The sequence below is a fragment of the Barbus barbus genome (genome assembly GCF_936440315.1).
Source record: "Barbus barbus genome assembly, chromosome: 17".
Taxonomy (NCBI): Eukaryota; Metazoa; Chordata; class Actinopteri; order Cypriniformes; family Cyprinidae; genus Barbus; species Barbus barbus.
Genome location: NC_136745.1, coordinates 325320 through 341244, shown reverse-complemented (window position 1 = coordinate 341244; position 15925 = coordinate 325320). Strand labels below are relative to the sequence as shown.

General features: G+C 42.9%; 1 protein-coding gene across 1 annotated transcript; it reads left to right on the top strand.

The window, feature by feature from the left end:
* The first annotated feature begins 337 nt into the window (after positions 1–337).
* LOC306883797 (COMM domain-containing protein 5-like) lies at positions 338–8281 on the top strand. The gene is made up of 7 exons (XM_079439285.1): positions 338–616; positions 3885–4039; positions 4615–4643; positions 4775–4825; positions 4898–4981; positions 6192–6267; positions 6837–8281. Exons 1-7 carry the CDS (start codon positions 487–489, stop codon positions 6936–6938), a joined length of 627 nt encoding a protein of 208 aa, XP_079295411.1. The 5' UTR covers positions 338–486; the 3' UTR covers positions 6939–8281.
* Positions 8282–15925: the final 7644 nt, after the last annotated feature.

Genomic DNA, 15925 nt, shown 5'->3' with positions numbered 1-15925 from the left:
AAATAAAATGCAAACAGAAGGATTTGCTTCTTCCGAGAGACTATTAAAATAAAATAATTGAACTCAGATTACAAATAAGGTCAATTGAGCAGATTTCATTGAATGTACTACTGCATGATCATAATGCAGAAATAATGTTATTTAAAGCTGCAGTCTGTAACTTCTGGCGCTCTAGGAGTTAATAAACAGAACTTGCGGAAGAACACTGTAGCCGGATCTACTTCTCTGTTGATGTCTATGATGAATCACGCAGGAACTGGGCTACTCCGCAGCGAACAAGTCTAAATAGTCCCAATATAAACACTTATTATAGGTGTACTGTACTGAAGCCAAAAACACGGTTTGGAAAATTGATTCATGGTGTACTCGCTTATGATATACATTTTGAACACAAAAAAGTGACGGACTGCAGGTTTAAGTGTATTTCTATATCTTCCGGTCCAGCAGGTGGCGCGCGCGGGAAACAGCGCTGCTGGAGGTCAGCTGATGAGGAAGAAGAAGATGATGATGGCGGAGTCTGTGAGTGTGTTTGGAGGAAGAGCTCCTGCTGAAGTGGAGCAGCTGGCGAAGCATCTGAGGAATCTGGACAGACACACTTTCTCTCAGATGCTGAGCGGTCAGTCTGTAATGTCCACAGCTGTTTAGGATGCTGTTTGTTCTGCTTTCATCATTAATGCCATGTTTAGTTTATTATTGTTGTTAGCAGAAGGGATCTGACTCTCTGTCACTGATCCCATGGGATTGCAGACAAATACATGATTGAACATCGCTGGAGTTTTGTGGGGAAATTAATTATAAAAGTGTTTCTCATGAATGAGGCGATCTCTTCAGCTGGTTTGTCCTTTTCCTTCAGTTTATTTTGATATAGGTAATAATTAGTTGTTGTTCAATAAATAATGAAATATAGTGTGATTAATGCTGATTGTAAGAGTACAGAAGAATAGATTCTGGAAGTGTTGACTGCTTGAAAGAGATCGCAGTAGTTTAATGCTTCTACTGTAGTTAATATATAATTATGTATAAAATTAATGTTTTGTTTATTTTATTATCTTTAGGGTGGACGTATAATTTAATAAATTATATTAATCATCTGCATCTAAGCATATGTAAATGAAAAAGCCATCCAGTTATTTATTATTATTATGATGTCAATCATTGTCAGATATTATCCCGACAGCAATACTCTTACATATTCAGTCAGCACTTGTCACAGATGTGACAGAAATAGTCGTCACCTTTATTTATATATCGCTTTAATAATACAGATTGTGTCAAAGCACTTAACAGTATCAGATCACGTGTCAGTAAATACAGTATTAACTGCATTTGCTGTATATCGGGATGTAATATTTATTATAACTTTTCCCTTTCCTGTTTAATTTATACATTTTTTAATCACGGTCCCTAACCGATCAAAACATTGGCGTGAGATAGAGACTGACCCCCAGGAGGAACAATCCTGCGCTCTCCATTGAAGCTGCCTCCTGGTCATTTGTGACTAATAACAAAACGCAGAACAATGCCTAACAGCTGCTGTGTGACGAGGTGGACAGCAAACAAGCCGGAAAAACAGAACTATGTTTTTATTAGCTGTTGACCCAAAAACGGAGCTTTTAAGGACACAAATAGTTGTAGATGTCGGGGTATTTCACGTTGGATCATTTCTCAAACAAAAGGAAGGTAAGGAAAAGGGGTGCTGACATAGACCAATAAAATGTAGTTTCTCAATATATCTACTCTCAGGTTCACATCGGGTGCTCAAATAATCCTTTGACATGATTAATAATAATGAATGGTTCCTGTCGCCGATCATGTTTCCCTCCAGTGGACGCAGTTCTCAGTAATATAACAAGTAGTGCTCTACTTTTGTGTCATTAATCGCTCGTTTTTTGGGTTGACAGCTTATAAAAACATAGTTCTGTTTTTTTTTTTACTTGCTTGCTGTACACCTCATCACACAGCAGCATGTCTCTGTCTGGTTCTGATCTGTGCATCTATGTCTCTGTGCGTCTGTGCTCTGTGTCTCTGGTCTCTGTGCGTCTGTGCTCTGTGTGTCTCTGGTCTCTGTGTCTCTGGTCTGTGCGTCTGTGTCTCTGTGCATCTGTGTCTCTGGTCTCTGTGCATCTGTGTCTCTGGTCTCTGTGTCTCTGGTCTGTGCCCTGTGCGTCTGTGTCTCTGTGCATCTGTGTCTCTGGTCTCTGTGCATCTGTGTCTCTGGTCTGTGCTCTGTGTCTCTGTGCATCTGTGTCACTGGTCTCTGTGCGTCTGTGTCTCTGTGCATCTGTGTCACTGGTCTCTGTGCGTCTGTGTCTCTGCATCTGTGTCTCTGGTCTCTGTATGTCTGTGTCTCTAGTCTCTGTGCGTCTGTGTCTCTGTGCGTCTGTGTGTCAGTGTCTCTGGTCTCTGTGTCTCTGGTCTGTGCCCTGTGCGTCTGTGTCTCTGTGCATCTGTGTCTCTGGTCTCTGTGCATCTGTGTCTCTGGTCTGTGCTCTGTGTCTCTGTGCATCTGTGTCACTGGTCTCTGTGCGTCTGTGTCTCTGTGCATCTGTGTCACTGGTCTCTGTGCGTCTGTGTCTCTGCATCTGTGTCTCTGGTCTCTGTATGTCTGTGTCTCTAGTCTCTGTGCGTCTGTGTCTCTGTGCGTCTGTGTGTCAGTGTCTCTGGTCTCTGTGTCTCTGGTCTGTGCTCTGTGCGTCTGTGTCTCTGTGCATCTGTGTCTCTGTGCGTCTGTGTCTCTGTGCGTCTGTGTCTCTGTGCGTCTGTGTCTCTGTGCGTCTGTGCATCTGTGTCTCTGGTCTCTGTGCGTCTGTGTCTCTGTGCGTCTGTGTCTCTGGTCTGTGCATCTGTGAGTCTGTGTCTCTGTGCGTCTGTGCATCTGTGTCACTGGTCTCTGTGCGTCTGTGTCTCTGCATCTGTGTCTCTGGTCTCTGTATGTCTGTGTCTCTGGTCTCTGTGCGTCTGTGTCTCTGTGCGTCTGTGTGTCAGTGTCTCTGGTCTCTGTGTCTCTGGTCTGTGCTCTGTGCGTCTGTGTCTCTGTGCGTCTGTGTGTCAGTGTCTCTGGTCTCTGTGTCTCTGGTCTGTGCTCTGTGCGTCTGTGTCTCTGTCCATCTGTGTCTCTGGTCTCTGTGCGTCTGTGTCTCTGTGCGTCTGTGTCTCTGTGCATCTGTGTCTCTGGTCTCTGTGCGTCTGTGTCTCTGTGCTCTGTGTCTCTGTGCTCTGTGCGTCTGTGTCTCTGTGCGTCTGTGCATCTGTGCGTCTGTGCGTCTGTGTCTCTGGTCTCTGTGCATCTGTGTCTCTGTGCGTCTGTGTCTCTGTGCTCTGTGTCTCTGTGCTCTGTGCGTCTGTGTCTCTGTGCGTCTGTGCATCTGTGTCTCTGGTCTCTGTGCGTCTGTGTCTCTGTGCGTCTGTGCATCTGTGTCTCTGGTCTCTGTGCGTCTGTGTCTCTGTGCGTCTGTGTCTCTGTGCGTCTGTGTCTCTGTGCGTCTGTGCATCTGTGTCTCTGGTCTCTGTGCGTCTGTGTCTCTGTGCTCTGTGTCTCTGTGCTCTGTGCGTCTGTGTCTCTGTGCGTCTGTGCATCTGTGTCTCTGGTCTCTCTGCGTCTCTGGTCTCTGTGCGTCTGTGTCTCTGTGCGTCTGTGTCTCTGGTCTGTGCGTCTGTGTCTCTGTGCGTCTGTGTCTCTGTGCGTCTGTGTCTCTGGTCTCTGTGCGTCTGTGTCTCTGGTCTGTGCATCTGTGCGTCTGTGTCTCTGTGCGTCTGTGTCTCTGGTCTCTGTGCGTCTGTGTCTCTGGTCTCTGTTCATCTGTGTCTCTGTGCATCTGTGCGCCTGTGTCTCTGTGATCTGTGTCTCTGTCTGGTTCTGATCTGCTGACTCTGTTCTGTCACAGCGGTGCTGAAGGCTGTGGATGGTCTGGACTGCTGTGAGTCTCTAAGACTGATCTTGGAGAGTGGCTTGGTCTCAGAGGACAGCTTTAACCACGCCATGGCCGGACTGTACGCTCTTATCAAAGAAGCTCTGTGTCTGCCGTCTCTGAGACAAGAGGTTAGCTCATAGCTTTCTCACATCAGACCGCTGACTCTGTTTAATTACTCGTCTTCACTGACTCAGAAGTGCTTTGTAAATGTTCATCGTTGAAAGTTCTTGAAAAGCTGAGAGAAAAATCATCTCAAATGCACCTTATTCACCTTCAGCCCTATCAGACCTTGAATATTTCTGACTTCTGTAGCGCATGCCCTCTCGTCAGATGCATGCAGGACTGCTGAATAAATGCATCGGTGCGTCTCCTGATTCTCTGACAGGAGTCTGGTCTGTAATTAGCCGCCTCAGATCAGCTGAAGTCTGAATTGTTGTAAGGCTTCACCGCACGATAAATGATTTCCTCTGGAGCTTTTACTGTTGGGCCATTTGTGCTTGTGATCAGGCTCTTAAAATGTATATAAAATTTAGATATAAGTATTGATTATTGGCTTAGTTCATAATAATATGAACTTGTGTGTAGAAATGTTGAATGCTGTAATTAAAGACTTCTCTGGTGATAGCTGTAAGTCACACAGTGTGTGTATGGAGCAGTCTTAAACATATATTTCCTCAGTACTAATCTGAATTCTCTGTTTCAGGTTTTTAATGAGGATCTCAGAGCACTTCGGTAGGGCATGTCTCATAATGTTTTTTTTCTCAAAGACTAATCATTTATAAATTAATAGTCACAGTTTTTCGTGTTGATACTGACATGTGTTTCTAGTGATTTGTTGTATTTCTGGGTGCTGTTTCTCTCAGGGTTTCCGAGGAGTTGATTGCAGACGTGTCCAGTGCTGTGTTTGGAAACAGGTATGATTCGCCTCCTCTCTCAGACCGACTCTATTATCCTGTATATCAGCTCATTTCTCAACGCTCCTCCAGGAATATCAGCGACACACATCGAGGGCCAACTCTGGCCAAGATCCAGGACTTTAAATGGAGAGTTGATGTTGCCATTTCCACAAGGTACACTAGTAATGATTGTTTTATATAGACATCTGCTGATCTCAGAATTTAAAGCTCTTCTGTGTACAATAAACGTAGACATGCATGTCATGTAAAGAATAAGGTGTTGTGCCTTATTCTAGTGGATTATAGCAGCTCTGTACTGTTTGTTTTTGTGAGTGATTGAGTTACGGTTCAAGATCATAAGTGTTACTGCATTAGCAATGCTTTCCAATTTTACAGTGTAATTGCAGTTAGACTTTGCATAAATAATTTTGTCTGTGGCAGCTCGGCCGTATTCTTTCTAAAATGTCCAGGGTTCCTTAAAACATCCCAGGGTCCTCCAGCCCTCTGATTTTGATTAACTGATGAATAATTCTCCTGGAAAATAGTGTTGTTGTCCTAGAAAATTAAAATAACAGCATTCAAAATCTCTCTCTTTTTAGTCATTCGGCAGATTAATTTTCAGCTGTTAACTGGTAAACAGTTACCTCGTGTTATTAACATTAATTCAGTGACTTCCTAACTACTAGTTTTTAATGCTGTATCCACACTATTTTTCCCGTTAGATTTGTACATTTAATGTGTCTGGCTTCCAGTGTTATTCGCTTCCTAACAGCTCCTTTTACTGTTTTATATTTCAAACTGGTTTGTCATTATAATTTATTATCTTAATTATGAATACCGTGGTGCGTTTTACCGTAGTTATTCTTCTTGTTATTTCCCTACAGCGGCTAATGAACCGAAATCTCGCACATTGACAGAAAGCAGTTGAACAATAAGGTGGATAAGACGAGAGTCAAATATATGAAGCAGACGGAAGAGTGCTATATTGTTCTCTATAAATTAATACACTAGAGTAACGCTCATGAATACAATGACTGAATACTGTGAATAATTCATACTCAAGGGCTCATATTAAAGAGCTGATTTTATAGCCATAAACTGTACAAAAGTATAAAGTGTGGGGGGCACATCCACAGCAAACAATGTTAATTAGTTAATCTTCACATTGGTATAGATGAAGCCCCAGCAGCATCTGCTTATTCACTCCACAAATACAAGCAGAAGCTTATGTTAAAAATGCTGTCGCTAACACTGAATGATCACTGTTAATTGGAGCAGCTCTAACCGTGAGCATGGTTATTTGTGTTGGATTAGTTGTGTATATTTAATGTGAACACAAGCACATGAGCATCATATGATCATTATTAATGTTTGTGATTTTTAGCTCGCTGTCTCGAGCTTTACAGCCCTCCATTCTCATGCAGATGAAACTGTCTGATGGACACTTGCATCGATTTGAGGTAATCTTTCTCAATTCTATTTGATTTCAGAGTATGTAGTAATCACTGAAGCGTGTAGTAGACATTTAGCTCTATTAATTTATCTGGTATTTACAGATGTATCAAGATCCTGCATTATCAGCAGTTCAGTTTTTTAATTGAAAAGCTACAGTAAAAAATAAATAATTTTATAATTTTATTTAAACTTTGTATCATTTTCTGATAAATAACACTTAATAGCTTTTATAGCTTGAACTTTTTTATTTAGTAGACCTGTTTTATCAGATCTACCTGTTTTCTGTATTCTTGCAAAAAAAATACACCACAAAACATTTTAAGTATCCAAATATGGCTCTTACTGTATTCCACACATGTACAGGTCTAGTGCTCTGCAGAAAATAATGTGTTGGCCTAAAATATGCAATCCACCCGTTTACTCTCCTCTGGTCTGAATGGTATTTTCATCCATTAAACAGAAGTCTGAGAGCTTGTGAAAGTGCCACGGATGCAGTTTGTTTGATTGTTTTCTGAATTCGTTTGACTGCTTTGATCTGGTGCAAGCGTGAGTTTTCTTTTCTCTTCTCTTCTAGGTTCCAGTCGTCAAGTTCCAGGAACTTCGTTACAATGTTTCTCTAATTTTAAAGGAAATGAATGATATAGAGAAGAGGAGTATTCTCAAAATACAAGACTGATAGATCATATCATATACTATTGCTAAACAAGATATTGTACAAGCTTGATTGTGTAAAACTGTCTTGTTTGTCAGCAGTGTTTTGTCAACACATTTTTGATCTACATTTTGTAAGAATAAATGTCGTCTTCTGGTTTCTCAAGATGCGCAGTGGTTTTGCATCCGTTAAATCCTCGTACAGCTGTGTTATACAGGCATGAAGAGTCGAGTCTTGCAGTCATGCTGCAGTACAGAAGAATGTTTGTGGTAAATGTCAGTTTCACATGATCGCTCTGTGTGTGGTCGAGTCACATCTGTGAGGTGAGAAAGCTGTGGGTGTCAGTGTGTGCAGTGTTCGTTATAGTCACAGCTAATGAGCTGCAGCAGTCACACGAAGAATCGCTTAAAAAACAACCATATGAGGAATCCCCATGTTAAAGCCTTGTTCAAAGAAGAGCTAACAAGTGAAAAGGGAAAGTGACAGTGTTGTAATACAATTCCTGTTTAACTCCTGATGACGACTCAGACCTCAAGCCGCAATGAAAAACAAAGTCTTTTAGAACAATTGTATTCAATGAATCAAAACATTTCCTGCTCTAAAGGCATTACAGATATTCGTCTTTTTAAATTTGTAGCTTGTGGGGTTTGTCGTCTTTCTTTTGTTTTGTTCGAAGGGGGTGAGTTTCAGTGATAGTTACTGAAATTCGCTTTAATAAAACTATCGTCTGTAAGCGTGCTTCTGTAGCAGCCTTTGCTGTGTTTTCACGCCTTGTGCCCTGCCACTTGAGTTCTCGCTTTTTCTATATTCATAATATGATATAATCTCTCACAAGGGTGTCGTATAGCAGCTCCCTAGCGCCAAGTATTGCACATTTTATTCAGAAAATTGTAGTTATTATTCTTCTGTGCAGTTTTTGCACCAAGCTTTTCCTAAATAGATTTGGATGTATATTTTGGGATGCTGCCCTTCAGGAAAGTCCATATGATAAAGCTTTAGACTCTGCACCGAATGCATCACAATCTTTGCTAAATTGGCCTGATACTTCAAAGAATCCATAATGTCCTTCATATAGTCAAGATTTCCACTTCCTGCAATAACAAAACACCCTCATAACAAGACTGGTCCACCTCCATTTCTTCTGCTCATACACACACAGCTGATCCATGGGTCCAGAAAGTTTGGTCGCTCCATAAAACATTCTTCCAGAACTCCACAGGTCTATCCAAATTCATTAATTTCTGTCAAGTCACCTTTATATAGCGCTTTTAACAATGCAGATTGTGTCAAAGCACTTAACAGTATCAAATTGCAGGATAGAGTGTCAGTAATGTATAGAAATAAGATTAAACACTCAATTTTCAGTTAAAGGCATTTCATTATTGAATTCAGAGATTCATTGTCTAGATCAGTTTAGTTTAAATAGTATCTGTGAAATCAAATTGACGATAATTGCTGGAAATCAAGTGCTCCCAACTAAGAAAGCCAGAGGCGACAGCGGCCAGGACCCAAAACTTCCTCTGAGACAGAATGGAGAAAAACCCTTGGGAGAAACCAGACTCAGTCGGGGAGTTCTCCTCTGGCCAGGATATTATTGTTTATTTATTGCTTTAATTCAAATTTAAAATGTCTAAATGTATTATATTTCTATTTTTATATTAATATTAATATTATAATAGTATTATGCAGTTAGGTATTTTTTTTTTATTTTTATTGCATTTAAGTCGAGGTCTTCACTGGGGATATGTCCCCGGGGCTCATCCAGGTGTCCCGACCTCCGCCGATGATCAGGGAGACATCATCTCACGGCGCCGATCCACCATCTGATCCGGACACGGACTGAGAAACAGAATAAGAAAGAAACAGACAAATATTAGCGTAGATGCCATTCTTCTTATGATGTAACGAGTACATCATGTGTTATGAGGAGTGTTCCCGGTTCCGGTTGATCTAATTAATGCAGCCTAACAATCCTTTAACGGATTTGAATAATAGAAGTGTATTAGTGTGTTATATGTAAACCAGGTTAAAGAAATGTGTCTTTAATCTAGATTTAAACTGACAGAGTGTGTCTGCCTCCTGAACAGTGTTAGGTAGATTGTTCCAGAGTTTGGGTGCTAAATAGGAAAAGGATCTGCCGCCCGCAGTTGATTTTGATATTCTAGGTATTATCAAACGGCCAGAGTTTTGAGAACGCAGCAGACGTGGAGGACTATAATGCTTTAAGAGCTCGCTCAAGTACTGAGGAGCTAAACCATTCAGGGCTTTATAAGTAATTAACAAGATTTTAAAATCTATACGATGTTTGATAGGGAGCCAGTGCAGTGTTAACAGAACCGGGCTAATATGGTCGCACTTCCTGGTTCTAGTAAGAACTCTAGCTGCTGCGTTTTGGACCAGCTGTAGTTTGTTGATCAAGCGTGCAGAACAACCACCCAATAAAGCATTACAATAGTCTAACCTTGAGGTCATAAACGCTTGAATTAGTATTTCTGCATTTGACGTTGAGAGCATAGGTCACAATTTAGATATGTTTTTGAGATGGAAAAACAGTTTTACAGATGCTAGAAACATGGCTTTCAAATGAAAGATTGCTATCAAACAGCACACCTAGGTTCCTAACTGATGAAGAAGAATTGACACAGCAGCTGTCAAGTGTTAGATAGTGTACTAGGTTATTACATGTGGGGTTTTTAGGTCCGATAACACCTGTTTCTTTTTCAGAATTTAGCAGTAAGAAGTTACTGGTCATCCAGTTTTATGTCATATCTTACTGATAGGAGGTCTGTGGTAAATATTGGGCATCATTCCTCCTCTGAGACACACTTAAGATCTGGTGTACCTCAGGGATCCCTTCTTGTTCCAGTGTTGCTCTCTCTTTATATGCTTCCTCTATGGTTTATCTTTAACAAATATGGTTTCTCTTTCCACCTATATGCAGTTGACACCCAAATTTATATTCCCTTTTATATTCCCTAGTGTGGTAATAAGCATGCCATTAAGCCTAAATTGGATTGTTTGGAGGAACTAAAGTTTGCAACAATTGTTTTTTTGTGCCTCAGTGAGAATAAAACTGAATCCATTGTGTTTGGTTCCAAAGAACAATGTGTACACAATTTTGAAACTACGTCTCTGTCACCGTACAGTACCACATGTGTCAGAAACTTGCGTGTTTGGTTTGATGATAACCTCAAATTTGATAAGCAGATAAGTAGCCCGTAGTGGGGCAGGCAAGATGACACCAGTGTGGTGTTTGGCAAGCCATTGCCTGCTGTCTGTGTTCTCTTTACTGAGTATACTTGTCTTGTTTGTGTGCACGTCTGCACAAAAAAGTTACCACAGTGCTCGCTTATGATTGCTTATTTCTTCTTAATCTATGAAGGACCGTAGAAATGGTTTCTGATTCAAATCACGGAGGGTACAATATTCCTGATCCCCAGTGCCTGTCTATGTTGCCATTGGAATTATGTCGCTTACCGGATTGTGAATATCATCAGAGGAAGAAACGCAATAGAAGACGGGGAGCACGCGGTGGGGTGTTGGTTCACGTGAGGAGATACAGTGGTGTGAAAAAGTGTTGGCCCTCTTCCTGATTCTTTAATTTATTGCATGTTTGTCACATTTTAATGTTTCGGATCATCAAACTAATTTAAATATTAATCAAAGATAACACAAGTAAATACAACATGCAGTTTTTAAATGAAGGATTTTTTTATGAAGGGAAAACAAAATCCAAACCCACATGGCCCTGTGTGAAAAAGTGTTTGCCCCCCCCCCCCCCCCCCCTGTTAAAACATAACTGTGGTTCATCACACCTGAGTTCAGTTTCTCTAGCCACACCCAGGCCTGATTACTGCCACTCCTGTTCGCAATAAAGAAATCACTTAAATAGGACTTGCCTGACAAAGTGAAGTAGACCAAAAGATCCTCAAAAGCTACACATCATGTTGAGATCCAAAGAAATTCAAGAACAAATGAGGAAGAAAGTAATTGAGATCTATCAGTCTGGAAGGTTATAAAGCCATTTCTAAAGCTTTGGGACTCCAGCGAATCACAGTGAGAGCCGTTATCCACAAATGGAGAAAACATGGAACAGTGGTGAACCTTCCCAGGAGTGGCCGGCTGACCAAAATTACCCCAAGAGCGCAGCGACGACTCATCCAAGAGGTCACAAAAGACCCCACAACAACATCTCAAGAACTGCAGGCCTCACTTGCCTCAGTTAAGGTCAGTGTTCATGACTCCAGCATAAGAAAGAGACTGGGCAAAAATGGCCTGCATGGCAGAGTTCCAAGACGAAAACCGCTGCTGAGCAAAAAGAACATAAAGACTCGTCTCAGATTTGCCAGAAAACATCTTGATGATCCCCAAGACAATTGAAAAAATACTCTGTGGACTGAAGAGACAAAAGTTGAAGTTGTGAAGACCGAAGAGTGTAAAGACCATCAACTCTACCGTGTGACTCCACCGGGCAGGGACATCGGCAAGGGATAGAAGTATCGCTTTTTATTGTATTTTTTTCATTTATATGTTTATTATTGAAATGTTGTTATATGCATGTGTCAGTTTTATTTAATTTCTTTATTTTCTTAAATATGTGGGTATATAGTATTTATAGAGTTGTAACTTTTAGTTTTAGTTACTTTTTTTATTTGTAAGTCGCTTTGGACAAAAGCGTCTGCTAAATGACAAAAGTAAAGTAAAGTAAAGTAAAGTTGAACTTTTTGGAAGGTGTGTGTCCCTTTACATCTGGCGTAAAAGTAACACAGCATTTCAGAAAAAGAACATCATACCAGCAGTAAAATATGGTGGTGGTAGTGTGATGGTCTGGGGCTGTTTTGCTGCTTCAGGACCTGGAAGACGTGCTGTGATAAATGGAACCATGAATTCAGCTTTATACCAAAAAATCCTGAAGGACAATGTCCGGCCATCTGTTCGTGACCTCAAGCTGAAGCGAACTTGGGTTCTGCAGCAGGACAATGATCCAAAACACACCAGCAAATCCACATCTGAATGGCTGAAGAAGAACAAAATGAAGACTTTGGAGTGGCCTAGTCATAGTCCTGACCTGAATCCTATTGAGATGCTGTGGCATGACCTTAAAAAGGCGGTTCATGCTCGAAAACCCTCTAATGTGGCTGAATTACAACAATTCTGCCAAGATGAGTGGGCCAAAATTCCTCCACAGCACTGTAACAGACTCATTGCAAGTTATCACAAACGCTTGATTGCAGTTGTTGCTGCTAAGGGTGGCCCAACCAGTTATTAGGTTTAGAGGGCAAGCACTTTTTCACACAGGGCCATGTGGGTTTGGATTTTGTTTTCCCTTCATAATAAAAAAGGTCATTCAAAAACTGCATGTTGTGTTTACTTGTGTTATCTTTGATTAATATTTAAATTTGTTTGATGATCTGAAACATTAAAGAGTGACAAACATGCAATAAAATAAAAAATCAGGAAGAGGGCCAACACTTTTTCACACCACTGTACCTCCGCGTGTCGTCGCTTGGAGGCCTGAGTTATGCGAACTCTCGGAGTCTGGCTACCAGCTGTGACCACAGCCAGATTTCGTATTTGTGGTCTCTCAAGCGTGGTCCCATCTGTGTTTATCCAGAATAACTAGGATCGGTGCTCTTGTCAAGGAGTACTTCTCCTAGACTACGGGTCTGTAGAAGAGGAGTAAATCCCCGCAACCTTTGTTCATTGGATTATTCCCCGTCGTCGGAGCATCAATATAATCTTACAACATATTACCATCAATCCACTCATCAGGAAATGGATTGCACTGTAGTGGGGATAGCGTTGCTAAACATAAGATCGATCTCAAACAAGACATTTGCAATTAATGAACAAATTTTGTCTCATGGACCTCTTGTTTATGACTGAGACGTGGCTAAATGCCGGAGAACTTGGTCCACATTCTGAACTTTGTCCTAAAGATTATATCCTTTTTTAACACGACATGGTAAATTGGTCGTGGTGATGGCTATTGGAAGGAAGATGGCGGCGCGATCGATTGCTGCGGCTGCTCCTGGTCCCAAAAACGGTGCTTTTATGTCGTTTAATGTCGTCTGTTCGTCCCCAAATAGTGTCAGTTCACCGCTAACTCTTAAGGAAATCACCCCACACCCGCACAAGGCAGCGTTGCAAGCGGTGTGAGAGAGGACGGAAGCGCGGTAAGCGCGGAGGTATACGAGCTAGGCTAAGAGCTAACCCCTCAAGACCGGCTCTTCCAACACTCATGCTCTCAAACGTTCGCTCTCTGGAAAACAAACTGGACTTAATTCAACTCAGTCGATCTACACAGCATGAGGCAAGGGACTGTTGCGTGTTTGTTTTCACCAAAACATGGCTAAACGACAACATCCCGGACTCTGCCATTCAATTGCACGGGCTAACCAACTTCCGAGCGGAAAGAGATTCATCACTGTCTGGTAAGATACGCGGAGGTGGCTTGTGTGTTTATATCAACAAAGACTGGTGTAACAATGCTGCGGTATTATCAAAACACTGTTCATCGCTGGTGGAGTTTATGTTTGTGAAGTGTCGACCGTTCTATCTGCCGCGGGAGTTCACGGCCATTGTTATTGCAGCGGTTTACATCCCCCCCGTGTGCAAATGCTAAGGACGCGCTTCGTGAACTGTATAGCGCCATCAGTGAACAACAAACAAAAAACCCCGACGGCTTTTTCATCATAGCCGGTGACTTCAACCACGCAAACTTAAAGACAGTTTTGCCAAAGTTCTACCAACATGTGAACTTTGCAACAAGGGGAAACAACACACTGGACTTTGTTTACACAACAGTTAAGAACGCTTACAAGGCTGAACCCTGCCCCCACCTCGGGTACTCCGACCACATCACTGTTATGCTAATCCCAGCATATAGACCACTTCTCAAACTCACCAAACCGGTTGAAAAGCAGATCACAGTATGGCCAGACAATGCCACCTCAGCACTGCAGGACTGCTTCCAGGACACAGACTGGAACATGTTTAAAGAGGCAGCCACCCACAACAACCACACAGACCTGAATGAGTACACTGAAACTGTGACTGCTTACATCAAAAAGTGCACTGATGATGTGACAGTCACCAAGACCATCACCACACGTGCAAACCAGAAGCCATGGATGACAGCAGAGGTTCGTGGGGTTCAGATCAGGAGATAAAGCAGCCCTCAAAACAGCAAGAGCCAATCTGTCCTGTGGCATCAAAAAAACAAAACGGTCATATGCTCAAAACATCAACAACCACTTCACAGACAGCAGAGACACACGGAGCCTGTGGCAAGCCATTCAGACCATCACTGACTACAAGCCCCCGCCACAGGCCTGTGATGAGGACACATCCCTCCCCGATGCACTCAACCACTTTTATTCACGGTTTGAAATGCAGAATGACACACCTGCACAAAAACTGCCCACACCTCCCAACGACCGGGCGCTCTGTCTGTCTCCAGCAGACGTAAGGAAGACCCTATCTAGGATTAACCCACGCAAGGCTGCGGGTCCTGACAACATACCTGGTCGTGTTCTGAGAGACTGTGCTGCACAGCTGACAGATGTCCTAACAGATATCTTCAACACCTCGCTGAGCCAGGCAGTCGTCCCCACATGTCTCAAATCCACAACAATCATACCGGTACCAAAGAAATCACCTGTGTCCTGTCTCAATGACTACCGTCCCATAGCACTGACTCCAATCATGATGAAGTGCTTTGAGAGGCTAGTCATGCATAACATCAAAACCAGCCTCCCCAACACACTCGACCCGCTCCAGTTTGCATACCGTCCAAACCGCTCTACGGACGATGCAATTTCCTCCACCCTCCACCTGGCTCTTACCCACCTAGAAAATAAAGACTCCTATGTTAGAATGCTGTTCATTGACTTCAGCTCGGCATTCAACACAATAATCCCACAACAGCTCATAAATAAGCTAAACCTGCTGGGCCTTAACAATTCCCTTTGTAACTGGATCCTGGACTTTCTAACTGGAAGACCTCAGTCAGTCCGTGTCGGCAACAACACCTCGAGCACTACAACACTGAGCACAGGTGCCCCACAAGGCTGTGTGCTCAGCCCGCTGCTCTTCACACTGCTGACCCACGACTGCACTGCCAAGTTCAGCTCCAACCACATCATCAAGTTTGCTGATGACACAACAGTGGTAGGTCTCATCAGCAACAATGATGAAGCGCACTACAGAGAGGAAGTGGCACAGCTGGCTGAATGGTGTGGCACCAACAATCTGTCCCTCAATGTGGAGAAGACAAAGGAGGTTGTGATGGACTTCAGAAGAAACTCCGTTGACCACCCCCCACTGACCATCGACAGCTCGACTGTGGAGAGAGTCAGCAGCACTAAATTCCTGGGGGTGCACATCACAGAGGATCTCACCTGGACCACCAACACCATGTCACTCTCCAAAAAGGCACAACAGCGCCTACACTTTCTCCGCCGGCTGAAAAGAGCAAGTCTCCCTCCACCCATCCTCACCACATTCTACAGAGGCACCATTGAGAGTGTGCTGACCAGCTGCATCACTGTCTGGTACGGGAACTGCAGTGCTGCTGACCGCAAGACCCTCCAGCGGACAGTGAACACAGCTGCAAAGATCATCGGTGCCCCTCTCCCCTCCATCCTGGACATCTTCCTTACACGATGCTCCAGCAAAACCAACAGCATCGTGAAGGACTCCACCCATCCCTCCCACAGTCTCTTCCAGCTCCTACCATCAGGAAGACAGTACCGGAGCATCAGAGCCCGCTCCGCCAGACTGCTCAACAGCTTTTTCCCCCAGGCTGTGAGAGCCCTGAACTCAAACCACCCCGCCCCCCTCTGAAACCCCACGCAAACCCCTTCCTCCTGAAACATGGACCACCCCCCACCCCAAACCTTACCACACCAAAGAAAAACTGTATGGAACTTTAATTTTTATTTATTTAATTTTTATTTTTTGTGCAATTCAAAGTGTGCTACACACAGGTGAGTGGGCCTGTACAAACC

Bases quoted from the DNA above. Each gene is read 5' to 3' on its own strand.
- LOC306883797 (XM_079439285.1), top strand. From the start codon at position 487: ATGAGGAAGAAGAAGATGATGATGGCGGAGTCTGTGAGTGTGTTTGGA. The intron at 617-3,884 runs GTCAGTCTGTAA...GTTCTGTCACAG, and splicing joins TTTCTCTCAGATGCTGAGCG to CGGTGCTGAAGGCTGTGGAT. The intron at 4,826-4,897 runs GTATGATTCGCC...ACGCTCCTCCAG, and splicing joins AGTGCTGTGTTTGGAAACAG to GAATATCAGCGACACACATC.